This window comes from Panthera tigris, chromosome E2 (assembly GCF_018350195.1).
Source record: "Panthera tigris isolate Pti1 chromosome E2, P.tigris_Pti1_mat1.1, whole genome shotgun sequence".
Lineage (NCBI taxonomy): Eukaryota > Metazoa > Chordata > Mammalia > Carnivora > Felidae > Panthera > Panthera tigris.
Window position 1 is genome coordinate 54054119 of NC_056674.1, and position 20128 is coordinate 54074246.

The following is a 20128-nucleotide window of genomic DNA, read 5'->3' on the forward strand; positions in this document are numbered from 1 at the left end:
CCCAATAAATACATCTACAAGGAGACCTTGAGACTTCAAGCTGTGTCTCCTGACAAAGTCAATAAGGATCTAAACAATTTACTTGCTATAATTAAATAGCTTCATTTACTAGGTACATATCTTAATTATCAATACATGTTAATTTTTATAATATAGATATTAAATGTTGTGCTCCCAAAACTATACATTTTTCAAATATGAATAAAATATTGATCACATATTAAGTCACAAAAAATTTAGTAACACTGCAAAAAGGAGCGAAATGTCTGTCTTAATCTCCAATTAATGCATAAAAAGTTGAAGTTAAGAACAAAAGGAGAATAAAAAAATAATATTAATTTTATTATACGGAAAATTTAAAACACTCTTCTAAGTAACTCTTGCGTAAAAGAGCAAATAGCAACTGAAAATGTATTTAGAAAAAATATCAATTAGAGAAGACTACATGATAAAACTTCTGTAGTCAAAACCACACTCTGGAAAAAATTCAAAGCTATAAATATTTTTGTTTCTTATTTTCAAATATCAAATGTGAAAAGAAGTAAGTTAAGTATTGAACTCAAGTAGCTAGAAAATTAGGAATAAATGAGGCCTACAGAACACATAAATATCTTGGAAATGATTTGATGAATTTGGTATAATCTAGAAAAGTTGAATAGTTGAGTACACTTAGAACCCAGGAATCCAGCATCAAAGTATTTACCACGGATAATCTCTGCGGTGGATGTCCCAAGAGAAAGCGACAAAAATTATTCATAGCAATACTGTTTGTAATAGCAAAGCATGAAAATAAAACAAGAAGCTGAAATAAGGCCAAACGTCCAACCATAATAAAACAGGTCAAGGAATTCCATACATTTGCATACCTTATATCTGTATATTATATAATACCATATACTGTATCTTGCTAGATTTTTGTGTATATGTAAATACATATATTCAAATTCTTACAGAGAAACATTATACTCCAATAAAAAAATGAACCGCATGAACAAGGATAAATCTCAAAAGCATAATACTGAGCCAAAACCAAGATGCACAAGAATTCGCACAATTTGAATCCAATTCTATAAGGTCCAGACCCAGGAAAAATGAAGCAATGCAAATTTCAGGGATCCAAAATTATGTTGCAAAACTGTAGGGAAAGTAAAGGAAATAACCAGAAATTCAGAAGAATAGTTGCCTCTCAGAGAGAGGGATGGATATATACATGGAGAAAGGGGCACAAAAAGGGGTGAAAATATATCCTATTTTTTAAAGTATGTGCTTAGTACACTCGTAATTATTACTATTATTAAATTTTACACATACATTATATACAGTTTTGTTTGTGTAGTATAGTTCAGAAATAAAAGCAGAACAGGTAAACAGATGAAGGAATGAATAATAATAATCGCAATGATTCATGTAAAGCAGAAACAGTGAAATGGGAAAATAAAGCTTAATTAAAGGTTGATTTTATAGGAAAAAAAATCAACATAAGAATCAAACTGATGACCATCCAAAAAAACAGGAAAAAAGAAGAAAATCATGAAGTTACAGCCTTAGGAAGAGAAAAGAATTACCAAATACTATATATGAAAGAGATTTTGAAAATATAAAACTATTTACACCTCTTCAAATAAATGTTAAAATAGAGACATATGAATGGTATTCTTACTAAATATAAATTACCAAAAATTTACTCAAGAAGAGGACACCTGAAAAAAAAAAATCAACAATGGAAAATGCTATCAAAAATTGTCTCCAGGAGCGCTTGGGTGGCTTGGTCAGTTAAGCGTCTGGCTCTTGATTTGGGCTCAGGTCATGATCTCACCATTCGTGGGGTCGAGTCCTGCATCAGGCTCTGTGCTGACAGTGCAGGGCCTGCTTAGGATTCTCTCTCTCTCTCTCTCTGCCCCTACCCCACAAATGCATGCACGTTGTCTCTCTTTCTCTCTCTCTTTCTCTCAAAAATAAATAAACATTTTTAAAAAACTTTGTCTCCAAAAAATATTCCAGACACAGAAAATATCATAATCAACTTATTTCTTTCAAAAAAATATTCAAGAGAAAGCTTAATTGACATGTTGTATAAACTATTTCCAAAAACAGAGGAAAAAATAAAAGGTTAATCAATTACTTTCATGAAACCAGCATCATCCTGACATTAAAATCTGAGTAAATTGGTACACACACACAAAGAAACCAAAGACCAACCACATTTCTGAATATCAATACTGCAATCCTAAACACACATAGCAGCTGGCCGAACTTTGCAAAATATTAAAATTTAAAAATGCATTAGCACCAACTCTGTTTCGTTCAAAATGTGGAAACTTCGCCTTGGGAAATTACAGTTACTAAATTATAGCAAGTTTATGATAAGGAGAACGATTCCATGATAACCTTAGTAAGTATGAAAAAAATACCTAATAAAGTATAATACCCATTCCTTGTTAAAAAGAAAACAGTAAATGAGGTACAGAAACTTTAATTAATGGGAAACATCCTATCTACCTTTTATCAACAGCCACTGTCTTAATTAATGGTGAAACAAAGGGTAGCTTTATTAAATCAGAAGAAAGAAATAAGATACAAATGCTGGCTATCACACTATTCGATAGCGCTTTCTGAAAATTCTGGCTAATAAAACTAAGAGTAGAAAAATACAGGAAATGTATAACTAATAGAAAGAACAGTAAGATTATTTGAGGATTACGTGACCAGAATGCCAGAAAGACCTGAATGAAACACATTAGACTGATAAGAATTCAGAAAGTGAATAATTAAAAACAAATACAAAAAATCACTCTTCTAATATATAAACAATAATAAACTCTATTCACAAAAGCAACAACAATTTAAACTACCTAATAATAAACCGAGGATCTCTATCAAGAAGACTAGAAAGATTTGCTAACACACATAAAAAGGAGTTTAAATGAACGAGGAGAAATAGATTCCTGAATGGGAATACTCAAGATCTCAAAGATGTCAACTTTCCCCAAAGTGATCTGTAAATCTAGTGCAATTAAAGGAAGAATCTCATCTGGATTTTATTTGGGAACTTTATCAACCGAAATAATCACAATATTTTGAGATAAGAATTATGAAAGTAGACTCAAATTACCAAACAATAAAATGTTTCCTAAAACCCCAACAATTAAAACCATATGACAGAGAATACTCAAAAACACATTCATATTACTTACTATATGCAATAATTTCATCAAAGATAAACCTAGCATTTCAAATCAGAGGGAGAACAATGCGTCGTTTAATAAGTAGTGGTGTTGAAACAACAGATTAACCACAGCACTAAGCATATCCCTACTTCACACCATCCAGCAAAATAAATTACGGTTATATTAAGTGTACAAAAATTAATCCATAAAAGAAACAGAAGAGGCTTAAGATCAACGGTATAGGCTTTCGCACAAGGAGAACTTTCTCTCTACCTCAAGGAAGGAAAGAAGGAAGCAAAGGAGGAAGGAGGAAATTTAGAAAGTGAAAAAGAAAGAATCTTAAATAGACATATATCTAATCTAGTATAAATGTTTAAGTCACGCTCCTTATTAAAAAAAAAAAATCACAACTAACCAGAAAGAAATTAACAACTAACCAAAAAGAAAAAAATATCTTTTTTGTTAATGAATGCTATAGACAATGATGAAATTAATAGTTGTTTTAAATCTTTATATATCAATAAGAAATGAAAAACACCTCATAAATTACAGTTTTTAAGAACAATACCAGTAATGCTAAGAGCCAAGTAAAATAAACATGCCAGTCAAGGCTGGTAATACCCTCACTGCGTGGCAAGCAGATCCCTTCTGGAGACCAATCGGCAGTATTAGCAAAAGTTTTTATCAAGGGTGTACTCACTGAACTTCCCCATAAACAAATTTATCATAAGGAAGTACCAGCAACATATACAAAGATTTCTAAAGAGAGCTTAGTTATATATGACTTAAAATAGTGAAAATTTAAAAACAAGCTAAATATGGAATCTAATAGAGTACAAGGTGATGAATTATACAGGACAGCATGTTGAAATGATGTTATAGGATACGATTAAATAAAGGAAATACTTATATTGTTTAAAAGAGTTGCACAGGGGTGCCTGGGTGGCTCAGTCGGTTAAACATCCAATTCTTGATTTTGGCTCAGGTCATGATCTCGCAGTTTGTGAGTTCAAGCCCCCATGTCGGGCTCTGCACTGCCCATGGGGAGCCTGCTTGGGATTCTCTCTCTCCCTCTCTCTCTCTCTGCCATCCCCCCCTCATGCTCTCTCTCTCAAAATAAATAAATAAACTTAAAAATAAAATAAAATAAGAGAAAAGAGTTGTACAATGTTTTGTATAGTATGGCCATAATTTCATATTTAGTTTTATCATACATATACTTGGATATTCTTTATGTAAGTAGACAAAGATTAGGATATACATCTATGTTAAAAGTGGACTGCTAAATTAAAGAATCATGAGCTATTTTTTTCTGCTTTTTCTTTTTTAAAAATTTTCTGTGAGTATGTATGTGCTTTATAATCTGGTTTTTTTAATATATTAGGGAACAAATAATGGAGAGAAGAAACTAAGACAGCTGAGAAGACACAGGAGCACCTATTACTGTAGCGGATTTCAAACCTCTAGCCCCAAAACTATTAGTCTGAGGACCTGAAAATTTTTTTTTAATACTTTTTAACATTTATTTATTTTTGAGAGAAAGAGAGCATGAGTGGGAGAGGGGCAGAGAGAGAGGGAGACACAGAATCCCAAGCAGGCTCCAGGCTCTGAGCTGTCAGCACAGAGCCCGACGTGCGGCTCGAACTCACGAACAGTGAGATCGTGACCTGAGCTGAAGTTGGACACTTAACCAACTGAGCCACCCAGCTGCCCCAAAGACCTGAAAATCTTCTAAAGAAAGTTGTAGAAGGATGACCGGCAGTATTTTTTAATCCTGGAAAATAAGAATTGCACGTAGAACAGAAACACATACCCTGATTTTCCTGTTCTACAAACTGCTAACTAGAGAGCTTTCTGTGAATTCTTGGCAAAAATCCTAAAAGGGGTTTTTTAAAGGTCAGTTGATAGGTCTATATTTAAGTATGGCAGGATGTATCAACACCAGCGTGGAACTACACAAGCAAGAATATTCTTGTTCTCAGTGCAACACTCACCTACCCGTGCCTATGATCCTGCACAAAGCACAGGTACGGACAGTGCTACAGCCACAGGACCACCTAGTAAGAAAAGGAGGGAAGTTGGAAGGGAAACCGTGGGCATTTTATAATTTCACAAGAGCTAAGTGGTGGTACAGATGAACAGTTTATTTTATCTTTTTATAATTTCTTAATGTTTATTTATTTTTGAGAGAGAGAGACAGAGTGTGAGCAGGGAGGAGCAGAGAGAGAGGGAGACAACAGGATCCGAAGTAGGCTCCAGGCTCTGAGACATCAGCACAGAGCCCCATGCAGGGCTCAAACCCCTGAACTGCAACTTCATGACCTGAGCTGAAATTGGACGCTTAACCAACTGAGCCACCCAGGCACCCTTCAGATGACCTAGTTTAAATCTTGGTTCTACCATCTGGTAGCTGTGAGTCTGTTTCTGAATCACTAACGGGGATTAAAAAAAAAAATCAGTGCCCATCCCAGAAGAAGTACTAAATGAGATAATGTGAAGAATTTAGACAGTGTCTGATGTATAGTAAACACTCACTGAACGCTATTGTTACTGTTTTTACCATTAAGATCATCTTAGGGGCGTCTGGGTGGCTCTGTTGGTTGAGTGCCCGGCTCTTGATTTCAGCTCAGGTCATGATCTTGCAGTTCGTGAGTTTGAACCCCACATCAGGCTCTGCACTGACAGAGTGAACCTGCTTGGAATTCTCTCTCTCCTCTCTCTCTGTCCCTCCCCTACTCTCTGTCTCTCGCTGTCTCTCAACATAAATGAATAAACATTTTTTTTTAACTTTAAAATTAAAACAAAATATTATCTTGAAAGAGAATCATAGGAAATTGCACTTCACTAACCTCTTCATGCATCAGCCAGGACCAGAGATTAGATTTCTTCAAAAGACCATACCGTTTCATTACGTCAAAAGCAAACGGGATTTGCACCAGCTTCCCTGAAATATCATAACACCATAGACATGGCCACACAAGAGTGGGAGGGTCAGGGTAGTAAAACAGAAATGCCTCAAGATATCAAAGACTTTGCAATCTCTTCCACGTGTGATGATCAAGGTAAGAAAACAAGCTATGACTTTCTGCCTAGTACCGAAATACACACCAATTCAGAGGGAAAATTAGGTCTCTCACTTGAAGACGGTCCATATGTGTCTGCATCCCAGCCTCTCTGTGGTTCCCTTTATCCTTCTATTAACTACAAGACCCTCACCAAAGTCGGTTTCACCAGGCGCCATGCGTACCACACCCTTCAAAGTGAATGTGGTTTCAGGGAGCAACGCAGACCAGCCAATGCAGCAACGTAAACAGTAAGACACTAAAATCTTACCCATTCACCTTTTGTCCTGACGGGAGGTTTGGATTTCCTTACTCAGTCGGACTTCCAGTAGTTCACAAATGAGTTTGGATTTCCAGGAAAAGTTTAGACATCAAATGTTTCCCATAATGTCAAGGCCTGTGGTATGAGTCGGTGAGGCGGGGCCTGATCCCATTCTTCATCCCCAAGAGGATTAAACACGACTCGAGGCTGTGCTGAGCCTCACTGTCCTCCTTTAGTAAGTCTTGCATGAGAAAGCAATAGCGACGTCACGATTTTCAAGCAACTCTCGGGAAGAGTCCGGCAAGATATCGTCTAGCTCACGTATGATGCACTCACTGAGAATTTAGTGAAGAAAATAGCCAGTTCTAGCATTTCAAGCTTTTTGTCTCCTTCAGTAGAGTAAAAGAGGCCCTCGCTTTCGATCCTTTCTTGGAGATGTTGGTGAAAGACTAAGCAAATGACTTAAAAACTGCGACCCAAACCCAAGACTCGGCAGTCCTTTGACTATAAGACTGCATTAGCTTTACTGATATTACAAAGCCAAACACTGTCCACGAGTTCTGCCTGTAAGAAACCAATGTCCACTGATCAACTGATCAATAAAAGATATAGAAAACAGATTTGAATGTTAGATGCCCTGAGGAAAACTGAAAGACAGTCCTTCAAACTCCATACAAAACAGGTTGTCAAGATCAGTTTCAACGTTCATGTAAACGAAAGACCTGTATACATTCATTCTTTCATTACCCAGATTGCCTTCTGCATCCTGCATGGGCTGGGTGCTAAAGAATGAACAAGACAGAGAGAATCCTTGCCCCCAAAACACTTAAAACCTGGTAGGAGACTCAGAAAATAAGATAATAAATTACAACATATTGAAGTGAATGCTCTACTGAGATAAGAATGGGGTGCTACAGGAGCCCAAAGAAAACCCCTGATGAGCCAGGGAAGGTCTGCCAAGAGCAACATCCAAATTGAGACATAAAGGACAAACAGGATTTAAGCAAGCAAAAAGGTGGCAGGGTTGGTAACAGCGCCCCAGCCATTCAGAAAGGTATGAGTAAAGAGAGCATGTGGAGTATTTCAGAAACCAAGAGCAGACCTCTGAACAGACTACAGCTGTAAGCAGAGAACCAGCCGGAAGTGAGAAGGGGTCACATCACAAAGAGCTAATACATCACTTAATAGTATTTCATCAGGAGACATGATAACATTGGTATTTCAGAGAAAGATCCTTATAAGCATTTGGAGAAACACTGGACTAGATGCAGAGATATCAGCTAAGAGGTTCTGGAGTGATCTAAGTCATGGGAGTTGTCTTCTGAATTCAAGTGGGGAGAGAGAATATGCAGGGGAAAAGGACAGATTCAGGAAATAGGCAGGATGCTGAGCCAAGAGAATATACACTGTGCCTGGGCAAAATAAAGGAGGCCATATTTCTAGCTAAGAGACCAATGGACAGAGGTACTACTGAGGCTAGGAACCCAGAAAGAGAAGCAAGATTTACACAGGAAGATCATAAGTTCAACTTCGGATATTTTGAGTGAAAAGAGTCCAAGTGGAGTTAGATGGATAGCCCTGGAGTCGAGGGGGGAAAAATATCCAGGTAAGTGTCAGAGACTTGGAAATCATCCACACAGCCACTGCATCATAATCAGCAGAAGAACTCAAGTTCAAAACTGTAAGAATCTCCAAACTTGAAGAAACAGACAGCAGAAGATGGGGACACAGAGGCACCTCGGGAGTGGGAGAATCAGTCAAGGAAAACAGTTCAAGAATAAGGGATGGAGACCCAACAGAAATGACGGCATCTGAAATACTTCCCTGCTCGCAACCCTGTGCTACATGCTGTGTGGGGAAGCAAACCACAGGCGTGATCTTAACACATATCTGGTCTGTCAGTACTCAAGACCTGGGCTGCCCAAGAAGCAGGCAAATGACAAATCATGTCTTCAAGGGAGGCACCAAAAACATAAAATAGAAGCACGGTGACAGATGCATATTGGACAGATTGGTGACAGACTCACCAATCAATGAATGGCAAGAACTGATGGGGTAGCAGATCGTGTGATATTACGCCCAGGTCTTCTTTTCAGGGTCTACATGCCCATCCCCTCCGCGTGGAGCAAGATCTCTGCTGCAGAAGGTTCACAGCTGTGTCCCCCCCAAGGGAACTGCCCTCTGCCCAAGAATACACCCCCACCCCTCCCCACTCACCGTGGGACAGCCTACCAGCAGTGTCTACATGGTACAGGGATACAAGGGCCCCGTTCCCTGCCCTCAGTTTAGGTCATTGCTGAAGGGCTATCACAGGTGCAGAGCCTTCGGTGGGACCAGGTGAGATCTCAACTGTAACGTGACTGGAAGTCAGCTTCTCCACCTGTCCCATCTTGCCTTCCTCACTTCCTTACGAGTGTATCTCACGAGAGCCTTCTTCAGTAAACCCTCTACCTGTAATTCTCCACTTCTGAGTCTGGTTCCAGGAGGCCCCCCTAAAATGCATGGTGTATATTAAACTAGGGGCCAAGCCACTGAGGCTAGAGCAGAGCCAACAGGCAGAGAGATGCAAACAATAGGGGCAGCTACAAACCACAGTTCTGTGTGTGCCCGTGTGAGAGGGGCTCTGTCACAGGCCGGATTCAGAGGATGGCCACTCTCCATTCAGTTATCAAGAGGGACAATGCCTTGAATGTTCCAACTGGCTTTAAGGGACTTTTGTGACCTAATCTATACAAGATCTGGTGGAAGGCAAAATGGAATCTTGAACGTCAAGGACAATCTGAAGGCATCATCTTAGTAAAGGGAGAGAGTAAAACCATACGGGAGGCGATAAAGGAAGCTCACTCAAGAGAAGGCCCAGGTGGCGTAAGCCCATCGGCTTCAAACATTTTCAATCATTCATTCAACAAATATTTATTGAAAAGCTTCCACGAACCCAGTAAAGTGCCAAGAGCTGGGAATGCCATCACAACTAATACAGACATGGTCCTGCCCTCGGAGAGCTTAGAGCCTCGCAGAAAACCCTGGAGCTGAGCTATGGACCCCTTTTCCCAATCAAAATGGTTCCAGGAAACCTAACAACATAAAATCAGATACGTGCAATAATTTTTTAGTGTAGAAGCCTTTTGTAAGTTTAAGTGATGCTACTTTCTTATAACTCATGAGAGCAATAAAGCCAGCCTATTTTGATTAATAACAAATTTTTTCAATGAGGCCCAAGAACATTAGCTGTCTTCCTATTACAGCCTCAACAATTTATTTCTGCATTTGGTCTGCTTGTAAATAAGAAAGCAATCTTTGATTTGCTATAAAAAATGGTTGTGAGTAGTGTCAGGTTAGGTTTGCTTTGTTTTTATGATCTTGTCTCACAAGCTGAGGGTATTCTGCATTCTAAGTGACCCTAAAGTCTGAAAGAAGAAACAGAGGAAATGTCTGTTTTGTGGTTGACCCTCTAACATGTAACAACAACCCGCATTCCTTCTCTCAAATTAAAAAGTCAGGGCAGAATGGCCTGGTACTCTCAATAAACCCCAGTATCACCTTTGGTACAATACAAAGAGATAGTTATTATCACACACTGATTCTGACACCATGTCCAGAATATTCACCAACCACCGCCATTTGAACCTCGAGCGGTATTTCATTGAGTGGGTGCGTTGTGTTGTAAAAGCATATTTGCCTGTATAATTTTATGTGAGGAGATATAAACAGGCCTGAATTTTTAAGAATGCTGCACACCTAAAATGTTGCTAAAGCAGTGCATTTACCAGAAGTTCAAACATATGCCCAGAGATGGCAGGAAAAGCTATATTCTGAGGTCTACTCACCAAAGAAAAGAGTTGACCTGGCTGTTCCTTTTAATGTACTGAACAGCCCAATGTGTTAAAAGCGTGGTGTATAACCATATGTGGGTGTTAGGCCTTTAGCTATCACATTCTGAACAACAGTTTAAAAGACATTTGTGGCTGCAGTTCCAGCACCTGGCATTGTTCTAGGCACACAGTAGACATATAATAAATGTTTGATCGATGGACTATTTAGAAAATGACTGTTTTTAAATAAAATTCAAATCCAGAGCTTGTAGAAGCTCCATGGCTTGTCAGTAAGGCCCACGACGATGCCATTTTTAAAACACTGGACTAGAAGACAAGGAAATGAAAACCAGAGAGGAAAATTCCCTGACGAAGAAAATGAGAATAGGGTGGTGGCCCCTTGGTTGGGGAATTCCTGGCATGGCCGTGTGTGCCCACCACGCTCAAGAATGAGCCCCGTGTGCCAGAATGCCAAAGCCTGGCCGGGCTCCTGAAGCCCTTCACACATGCAGACGAAACGAGATGACGACACCCCCTAATAAGTGAGGTTTATTCGAAGAGGTGGCAGACTCAATCGGACGGAGAGACTTCAAACACAGAAGAGATGCCATCGTACGGTAGAGGCCACCAAGGCCTAGGGGACACCGCTAATAGCACACTGTTATCAAAAGGTAGCCTGTGGACCAGAAACCTGACTGTACCAATCAGCATTCAGTCAAGGAAGCAGAACCACTAGGATATACACCTTAAAAGATTTATTGCAAGGAACTGGCTTATGTGGTTGGTGGGGGGGTGGGGGTGGGGGTAGGGGGCTGGCTAGGCAAGTCCAAAGTCCATAGGGCAGGTCATTAGGAAGGGCAAGCTGAAACTCCTCCCAGCTGAAGCGGTTATCCACAGGTGGAATTTCTTCTTGGAGTAAGCCCCGGTTCTAAAGGCCTTTCAGTTGACTGAATCAGGCCCACCCAGATTATCCAGAATAATCTCCCTTAAATGCAACTGATTGTGGACTTTAATCACATCTACAAAATAGCCTCCCACCAAGACCTACATTAGCGTTTGACAGAATGACTAGGGACTGGAGCCAGCTAAGTTAACACATAAAACTCCATCATGTCCATTTACCAATAACACCATAGCGATCTGTCCACCATACCTCTCCTCTTGGAAAAATGCTGGCATGAAAAATCCTTAATGAAGAACTTTACTTACCTCCTTGTACTCAACTTAGCGAGATCTTTTTGTTGACCAACCCCTTTAGAAAGGTTCTGTATGACTACATTATAGGTGTTCTACTCTTTTCTCCAGCTAAATTACTGAAGATGTCAGACCCAACTGTCGTAGGTCAGCAGGAGAGGGCTTTGTAGGGTTTATGGAAAATCCCTTCTTTTACAAATGTAAGTCCAATACCCACTATCTACATGACAACTGTCATCCAAATCATCCAAAGTAGCAGAGCCTTGTGCAGAACCAGGGGAATGGAGATGGCTGACCCAGTCTCTAACATCACCCCCAGATATCACATTCATTCTGTCTACATTATCATGCCCAAGATTCTTAAAAGTGTTGCCCGCAGAAGACATCCCTGCATCCACATTCCCACATCCCCTTGCTCACCATCATACTGCAATCAGGTCCTCCCTCACCCACCACCAACACACTCTATGGAATAGATGCACCCTAAGGAACCAATGACTTCCTGGTTGTTAACTCCAAAGGCCACTGTAGGCCTTTTATCTTGAAATGCAATTTCCCAATGCCTTCCATAACAGCAAAGCCTCCTACCTCTCTTGCTAGTCCTTGTAAATTTGGTGTCACTTCTCTCTCTTCTTCTATCCTTTAAATGTCCATTTTCTCCAATATTCCATCACGGGGCCCTCCTCAGGTTTACACGTTGTCTTTTGGCTCTAATTATGATCTATACACTAATGATTCCCAAACTCCCAGAACAGGTGCCCCTTCTGAGCTTTAGGCTCACATGACCATGGCAGTGGACATCTATACATGGATGTTCCACAAACACTCTGAACTCACTGTCCTTTCCACAGATTCACTACTTTCAATTAATGCTTCTTCCCAGGCTCTCTATCTCCGTGACTGGTTCCACTATCCACCTAAGAGACCAAAATGAAAACCAAAGAGTTATCCCTCAACTCCTGCCTTTCCCTCAATTTGAAGGGATGAGGGGTGGGTACCATTCATTTCCTAACTTCTACTCCTCCGTAGCCACCACATCTTTTAAGAAGCCTTCTGTGCTCCCACAGAACCCCATCTTCCCCCGTATTAACGCTTTCCCCATTGCCCTGTAAACTGCCCATTTTCTTAACTATATCTCCACGAGACCACAGACTTCTGGAGAACACAATCTCACCATTTCCCTAGTGCGTGCCATATATTTGGTGTTCTACGAATGTAAAAAGAACAAATGAAAGACTGTGCTACGAATTCAGCCACATCTATTCCTGTCTTCACCATCCAAGAGATGAGGAAAGACCTATAACTTTGGACTCTAAATGTGTGTCTCTAATACGTCAGATCTTTGAAAACTACCATGCCTGAAACATTCCTTAGCAAGGAGCTATCTAAACTCCTTTCAAGGACAGTTTAATCCCCTGAAGAAATGATCTTATGCAATGAAGAATGACTTGACATAGAAGTCTACCTGAAAATAAGCTGGTATCTGCCCACAGACGACAATTTGAAATAACTTTCAAAAGATGGGAGAATCAGACTTCCATTCAATATTCACCAGGTGAATCGATTCAACTGAACCGATAAATTTTCTTTGCAGAGATCTGTCCCTTCTAACACTGGTACAGAGATTTGAGAAGTTGTATCACTGATCATCTATTCTGCTATTACACATTTGACAGGAATTGCCTCAGGTATGATTGGTAAATAGGGAAACGATGTCAGTATAACAAGTAAGTTGGGTTGACTCTTGTGTTCTTTTTCCTAGCTTGTTAATATTCTGAAGCAATCATAGGAAAGCCCTGTCACAGAGAAAAAGAAAGACTGAATGATGTATGAAGATCATAGAACAAAGCTGGAAATGCATTCCAGTGCCTTCCTTTAATATGAGTGGTAGCAGACTGTGGCTTTAAGAACCACTATGATTTCCACTATGTTAACCTGCCAGGCGAAGCTAGAAGTTACAGATGAAGAAGCTATGAAAACATTTCTCCCGATAGAGATGAATGACGAGGGCTATGCTCTGGGGAGGATTTAATTTTGATGAAAATGGTGTCTTTTAGAAGCAAATGCCCTCGGCGACCTACAGAGAGAAGGGAGGTACAAACCCAGTCTGAATGCTGTGAAGGATAGACTGACCTGTTGAGGGCAAACACCAGCCAGGTGGAGATTTAACCAAGCTGTATTTTTATTAGAGCCACTTCTGGTTTTGTTTCCGGTTACAAAGTTCCATAAGTTTTCAGCAGTCTGCCTCAATCCTGTTTTCCCAATAAGCCCGTATCTTCCCATATTTTTAGTGTGTGATTTTGCAGAACACGAGGGCAGAAATGCCCATGGTCATCACTCTTGCAGAGTTGATTTTTAACAGAAGTAAATTTCTTTCAACAAAACTAAAATTAACCTATTATTATTATTATTATTTATCTTATTTGGAATGAAATGCAGTATTTACACGCACACAAACATACACATAATCACACACACGTATGTATTAGATATGGATGGGTGCATGCATGCCTATCAACACCCCCACCCAAAAACAAGACATAGGGCACATTTCCTGCTTTTAGGATAGAACCTTGGGATGCATACATAAACTGAATGTTGACAAACCCAAAAGGAACTATCACTGTCAAGTTCATCTTGGCCACAACTGACTTTGTCTACGGATAGACAGCATTCTCTTTGAACAATTTTGCCCAAGAAGTAGAGAGAGACCGCCTCCACAACTGTCAGCTAATCACAAGGGAGGGGGTGTAAAACACCACCCAACAGCCACATGGAAAGCCACATGGTTGAAGCTTAGATGCGATCAATCCTTCTAATGAATAACAGACTGGCTCTCGGGAAAGAGACTCAGCCACACTTCCTTCCAGGGAGAACTAAGAGCTACCCATACACATGGTGTTGCCACCACTGAGAGATCACAAGCTGGGGAAGAAAAGAGAACAGAAGGTAACACTCAATATGAGGATAAGAAAGGTCAGCCAAGGTACTTTATCCACGCTTAATTCGGTCTTCTGTTCACTGACTCTGTCAACAAGTATTTGAATGTGCAAGGAGCTAGCGACACAGAGAGGGACAAGACAAGAGAACCAGGTTCCTAATTCCCTATGTCTTCCTGATACCCAAACATTTAGCGAATAGATTAACTAAATTTCTGGGGTTGCAAACTCTAATGCCTGCTGGAGCCAGGTAAGTAATATACGAGTGAAGCAGAATGGGTACGCGGTACCAGGGAGCATTGGGCCAATGATAAACTAGAGATCACATGTACCATCTAAAGGTACTCAAATCCATTTTTCTTATCTACTGTGGAGGCAAAAAAAAAAAAAAAAAAACCCACAAAAAAACAAAACAAAACAAAAAAAATAGATAGCCCAAACCTGTTAACAGACTGCCACTTTATGACCGTCATATTTAGCAGAATGTAGACCTAAGCATCAGGATTAGCATTTCATTTTGTAGCCAGATACCTGACTCTAAGAAGATCAACCAACGTTTAAGATCACCTTTCTATAGGCGATGGCTACAATACACCTTCTGGTGAGATGAGAAGTCTTCTACAGGGGAAACAAAGTGGAACCATCTGTCAAAGTCCAAAATTTTGGAAAGTGAGCTTGACTCTGTATTTCCTCATTATGAAGAGTGCCTTACATACATTTTTTCATTTTCTGTACCTATTCCGTAAAAAAAAAAAAAATTCTATCTGAGGAGGGTTTACTCTTTAAATTATCTGAAGCACCAAAGAGAATATGAAGAATCTCTACAATCCAAATCACATCTTCACTACAAAAGGTCAAGGATAATGTCAGTAGACACACAGGTACAGTGCATCAATTACAAATATAATAGTTCTCAGCCCACTCAAGATGCGGTTTCTTAGAGGTTACAAGAAGCCATTTTATATATACTTGAATATAATAGTCAATTAATGTAATACCATAAATGAGAATAAGATCAGTTTTCTTCTTTTTTTTCTCTCAAGGTCAATCAACGTACTGCGTATTCCAAGATCTGTCCTCAAATCAACATCCTATTTTTCACACACACAACAATGTACAGTTAGAAATATATACGCTAGAAATGTACAGCTCCCAGCACTTAATTGTTTTTCAAGCTAAATTTGGACAACAAATTAAATTCTTCAGTATAGGTTATATAACACAGACACAGACTACGAAAATGTTGACACTGGTTATACACTTGTAATGCAATTTAGCCCTTTTAGTAACGATGATGCCAATAATCAGCTATGGGAAAACTATTTTACATCTAGTACAATTACCTACTGTCACCGAGGTAATGATTATTATTGTCCTGTTCTCCAGTAAGAACTCTTGAGGTGCTAACACAGTTCCAAGGCCAGTGTGAAAACTCCCCTTAACCGACTATGATTACCAGCGTTAAGGAGGATAGTTTCAAGTGAACATTAAACAAGAAATTATCCCCAGAAGGTTCATAAGTTCCAAACTTTAAATGGAGAAATACTGACAGCTCATCATACATCCTCTTAACACCTTCAGGATGCACTCAGGCAATGGGAGCATCTCTAGGTTGACTCAGTATCAATGGACAGAAAAATCCATACTCCTAAGGAGTCGAGTTTTGCCCCTGAACAGTATCGACTCTTGACCAATATCCTAACAGTGCTGCTGATACACAGGAAAGTCCAATCAGACCTCCCATTCTGCTGTGCTTCAACTTTTGGTTTCAGAAATTGCTCCGCCATCTTGAAACAGACCAAAGTGCTTGCACCACGCACTGGCCTTGATCTGCCAAAGTTCTTCACCAGGTTTCTACCCAACTTCACCTTCCTTATCAGCAAAAGGATGAGGAAGGCAATAGGGCTAAGAAGAGGTCAATTTGCAGAGGTTCTTTCAAAGACTTCCAAGGACACCCATCTGTCCCATCGGAGCCCACTGGCTGGTGGTCCATGACTGGGCCTCACCAAGTCCACAATCTTCCAAAGACCTTGGTCACACAGGACGCCAAGAGCTAATTTGCCTGTTCTCCATTCTTCTCCCACCGCAGCCAGCAAATCTGCCCTCTGAAAAGCTTCAGCTGCCGAGAGGGCCCAGGGGGAAAAGCTCATGGTAGGTGAATCACCCCTACAGTCTCTCGTGGGTGAATCACTTCTGCAGTTTCTTACCCACTAGGTTAATTTCACCCTTTTGGGGTGCTCGTCTCGATTTAGTCAGGAGCCCTGAGAAGCAGGGCTAGGGTTCACAGATTCGTGTGCAGGTAGCATAGGTCCAGGCTGAGCGGTGACGCTGGTTTCTTGGAGGATCACTAGGCCTTCTGGTTGAAGACGTCTGGCCTCTTAACTTCCTTATTCTGACACCCATCTTGGTTGGGGCCAACACCGTTTTGAACGCATTCTCCCCGGGGTGTGGGGCTCATTTCTCCTTCTGTCCACTCGTCGGGAACCCAAAAGCTGGAACAGCTGTGTCCAGGGCCAGCTACAACCCAGCTCCCGGAGGCCACGGCTATTCCTCCGTTGTTTCACAGATGCCAGACTAACGTCTTCCTTGACCACTTTTGAGACGCTTTCAAAGTCTCCCAGGATGGCCACTACCTGTGTGGACCTGGGTGGACCCGGAGACAGGTATCCACTGAGGGTGACGCAGAGTGTCGAGAGCACGGCTCACATCCCACGTCCTCCAGCAACATGTTACCACCCACCTCTGACTTCCATGTTCTCTTCCCTTCCACACAGGGCCCTCTGCAGCGCCCCCTCTCGCCCCCGGCGTGCACGACACCCGCAAGGACCGCCCCCACGCCCCGGCCTGGAGGGCTTCCCAGCCCGTGGCGGGGGCAGCAGGTGGGGGGAGGGGGGAGACGGCCTGGTGGCCCCGGGGAGCGGTTTGGCGGGTGTCCCCCGTACCCCCACCCGGCCGCCCCCACCCCCACGCAGTCTCCCCCCAGCCCCCCGGACCCCGCCTGGCCGCGGCCGGGCTCCGCTCCCACGCCCGCCCCCCTCCTCTCCCGCGCCCCCGGCCCAGCCCGGGCCGCGCACCCCCCGCCCCGCACCCTCGCCGGCCGCCGCGCGGCCCCCGGCATTCCCGGCACGTCCGGCGCCGACTTTTACCTGTACTTTCTGCACTCGAGGCGGCTCGTCGGGCGAGAAACACCTCCCCGGGACCGCTACCTCCCCCGCCCCGGCTCCGCCCGGCTTCCTCCTTCCCCTCCAAGGCCGCAAAGTAGATGGAGTAAGAGAGTGTGTGTGCGAGAGAAAGAGAAAGAGGGAGCGGGCGCGGGCGCCGCGGGAGGGCGGGCGGGCGGCGGGCGGGAGGCGCGCCCGGCCCCCGCCGCCCTCCGGCCGCCGCCGCCGCCGCCGCCGCCGCGGGCTCGGCAACTCCGGCTCGCGCCCGGCCCCGGCCCCGGCCCGGTCCCCGCCGCCCGCCGCCCGCCGCCGCCCGCCGCCCCGCGGGCCGGGGCCGGCCGCGCCCCCGCGTCCCCGTACCTCGTAAAGGTCCCCAGAAGCCATGCCAGGCTGCGGAACTTGGCTCGCCGGGTGTGCGCGTCTGCTCGCTCGCGCCCTCCGTGCGTGTGCGCGAGGGGGCCAGTGTGCGCGTGTGTGTGCGCGCGTGTGTGTGTGAGTGTGTGTGTGGTGTGTTGAGTAAACTGTGTTTTTGCAGAATGACAGGCTTGGGGGCTGCCTATGCGCAGAATCAGAGCGGGCGGCGGCGGGGCTGGCGTAACCGGCAGCGGCGGCGGCGGCGGCGGCGGCGGCGGCACGAGCGCGGGCAGCAGCGACGGCCGCGCAGCGCGCCCGGGAGGCACCGACGCGGCCCGAGCGCCGCGGCCCCCGCGACCCGGCGACCCGGCGGCGGTGGCTGCAGCGGGCAACGGCTCGCCCCGGCGCCGCCTGCAGGAAGCCGCCCCGCGCCCGCCGCCGGCCCGGACGCTGCTGCCACTGGGCGAGTCCCCGCCCCCCGGGAGCCCGGCCCGGCCCCCGGGGAGGGGGGGGGCGGGGGCGGCTGCCCGGCCGCGCCCCGGGGGACCGGTCCCGGAGTCCGGGAGCGCCAGGGCCCGCCCCGCCGCCCCGGGCCGGCTCCGGAGGCGGCGGCGGGGCTCCCCCCGGGGGTGACCGGCCAGGTGCCCGCCGGGCGCACCCGGCCCCGGGGCCGCGAAGGGGCGGCCGGGGAGGCAGGTAGAGAGCAGCGGTGGCCGGTCGCAGGGAAGGGGCCCCAGCTGGGCTCAGCCGACCGGGGGCCTCACCTCTTACCCCACCCCGCCCCCCCCCACCTACCACCCCCCAACCCAGGGAGGGAGTGGGCGCCACCCCGGGAGACCTGGCCCCTCTGGGGCTCTGCAGCCCCTCCCCGGCTACATAGCCCCTCCCTCCAGTCTGGTTTGTAAGACGTGGAGGCCCCAGGGAGGAGGGACGACATGGCCCATGCAGAGGCGCCAAGACAGCACCCCATAAACCCTGGAAAGTCTTTAGAGCCAGGCGTGGCCTCCCTTCAACAGCCGCCTCCCCCCATTCATTCACTCATCCACTACTCAACAAACATTTTCCAGGCTACCCAACTACACGGGTGTCCGTAGACAGGCTCAACCGGGACCCTGCCCTCAAGGGACTTGGAATCCAAGAGGAGAAACTAGCCTCACAGACGTGAGGAGGATTCAGTCGTGCCACACAGAGGAGTTCCTACTATGTGCCAGGCTCCAGCTCGAGGTATTGAAGAAGCTCCCTGAAGTCCAAACTCCTTAATCAAGTCGTCTCTTCCTACCAAGATCCTGGATAAATGGTCTCCCTTCTGTTTAAAGACTTCTCTCTATAAGAGATACGGTTAACTCAGAACCTGGGAAGACAGGCGGTTCTGAACTCGGAAGAAAGGTCTTCCACATCCCAGCCCCCAACATGCCTAGTTGGTTACTTTCCCCAGATGAGAAATGGACGTAATTCACATCCTTCCTCCTTCATTTCCTCTGTATGAGACTTTGGACATGTCGCTATACTCATCTCTAAATGGGAAATGGTGATAAACACCTAAAGTGATGTCAGAATTAAATAGGGGATCTATGTGTATAAGAAATGGCATATAGCAACAGAACTCAATAAAGGTTATTCGTGTCTGAATCTGGACCCTGCACTGCCCTTGTGGAAAGATGGTGAAGGAGAATGTGTGACAAAGAGAAAAGGTTTAATCTAGAAGCTGTCAGACTTTTAAAGGACATCAAATTTTTCATTTCAAAAAAAATTTCTTAGAATCTGAACCACAAAGTTTTCACGTCTGGCTCATTCTAGGATACGTGAGTTTGCATATGCTGTTCCCTCTGCCTAGAACGTCCTTCCACATGGAATCCATCTGGAAAACTCTTCCTCTTCCTGCAGGGGCTTGTTTATCTTTGTATCACAAGCATCTATCACTATTCCTGGCAGAGAGTGAGCACACAATGAATGTTTGTCAGGCTATGCCAATACAACAGATTTTATACCAATTTCTAGTTAAAATCCCATATTAAAACAGTGGGGGAGGGGGGGAGAAGGGTGAGTGTGTGGAAATAACAAAGTGTATTTGGTTTAAAAACTGTAGAAATAGTTATAGCAATTCTCTCCCCTTTTCATACTATTTTCCCAATGGTTATGGTTTTAAATAACAATAATAAATAGCTCTCAATCTGTAG

The 20128-nt window shown here is 43.9% G+C and overlaps 1 protein-coding gene and 1 long non-coding RNA gene across 2 annotated transcripts in view; one reads left to right on the top strand and one right to left on the bottom strand.

Moving 5' to 3' along the window:
- Positions 1 to 18171, bottom strand: part of CDYL2 (chromodomain Y like 2) — a 163500-nt gene extending 145329 nt beyond the window's left edge. The window contains exon 1 of the mRNA XM_042968627.1: positions 17958 to 18171. Coding sequence (XP_042824561.1) covers positions 17958 to 17981 — 24 coding nt within the window. The 5' untranslated portion in view covers positions 17982 to 18171. The remainder of the gene's footprint in view (positions 1 to 17957) is intronic.
- Positions 18172 to 18556: 385 nt separating this feature from the next.
- Positions 18557 to 19580, top strand: LOC122234230. Its single transcript, XR_006212021.1, has 2 exons — positions 18557 to 18647; positions 19019 to 19580. It is a non-coding gene; the product is annotated as an uncharacterized LOC122234230 (long non-coding RNA).
- Positions 19581 to 20128: the final 548 nt, after the last annotated feature.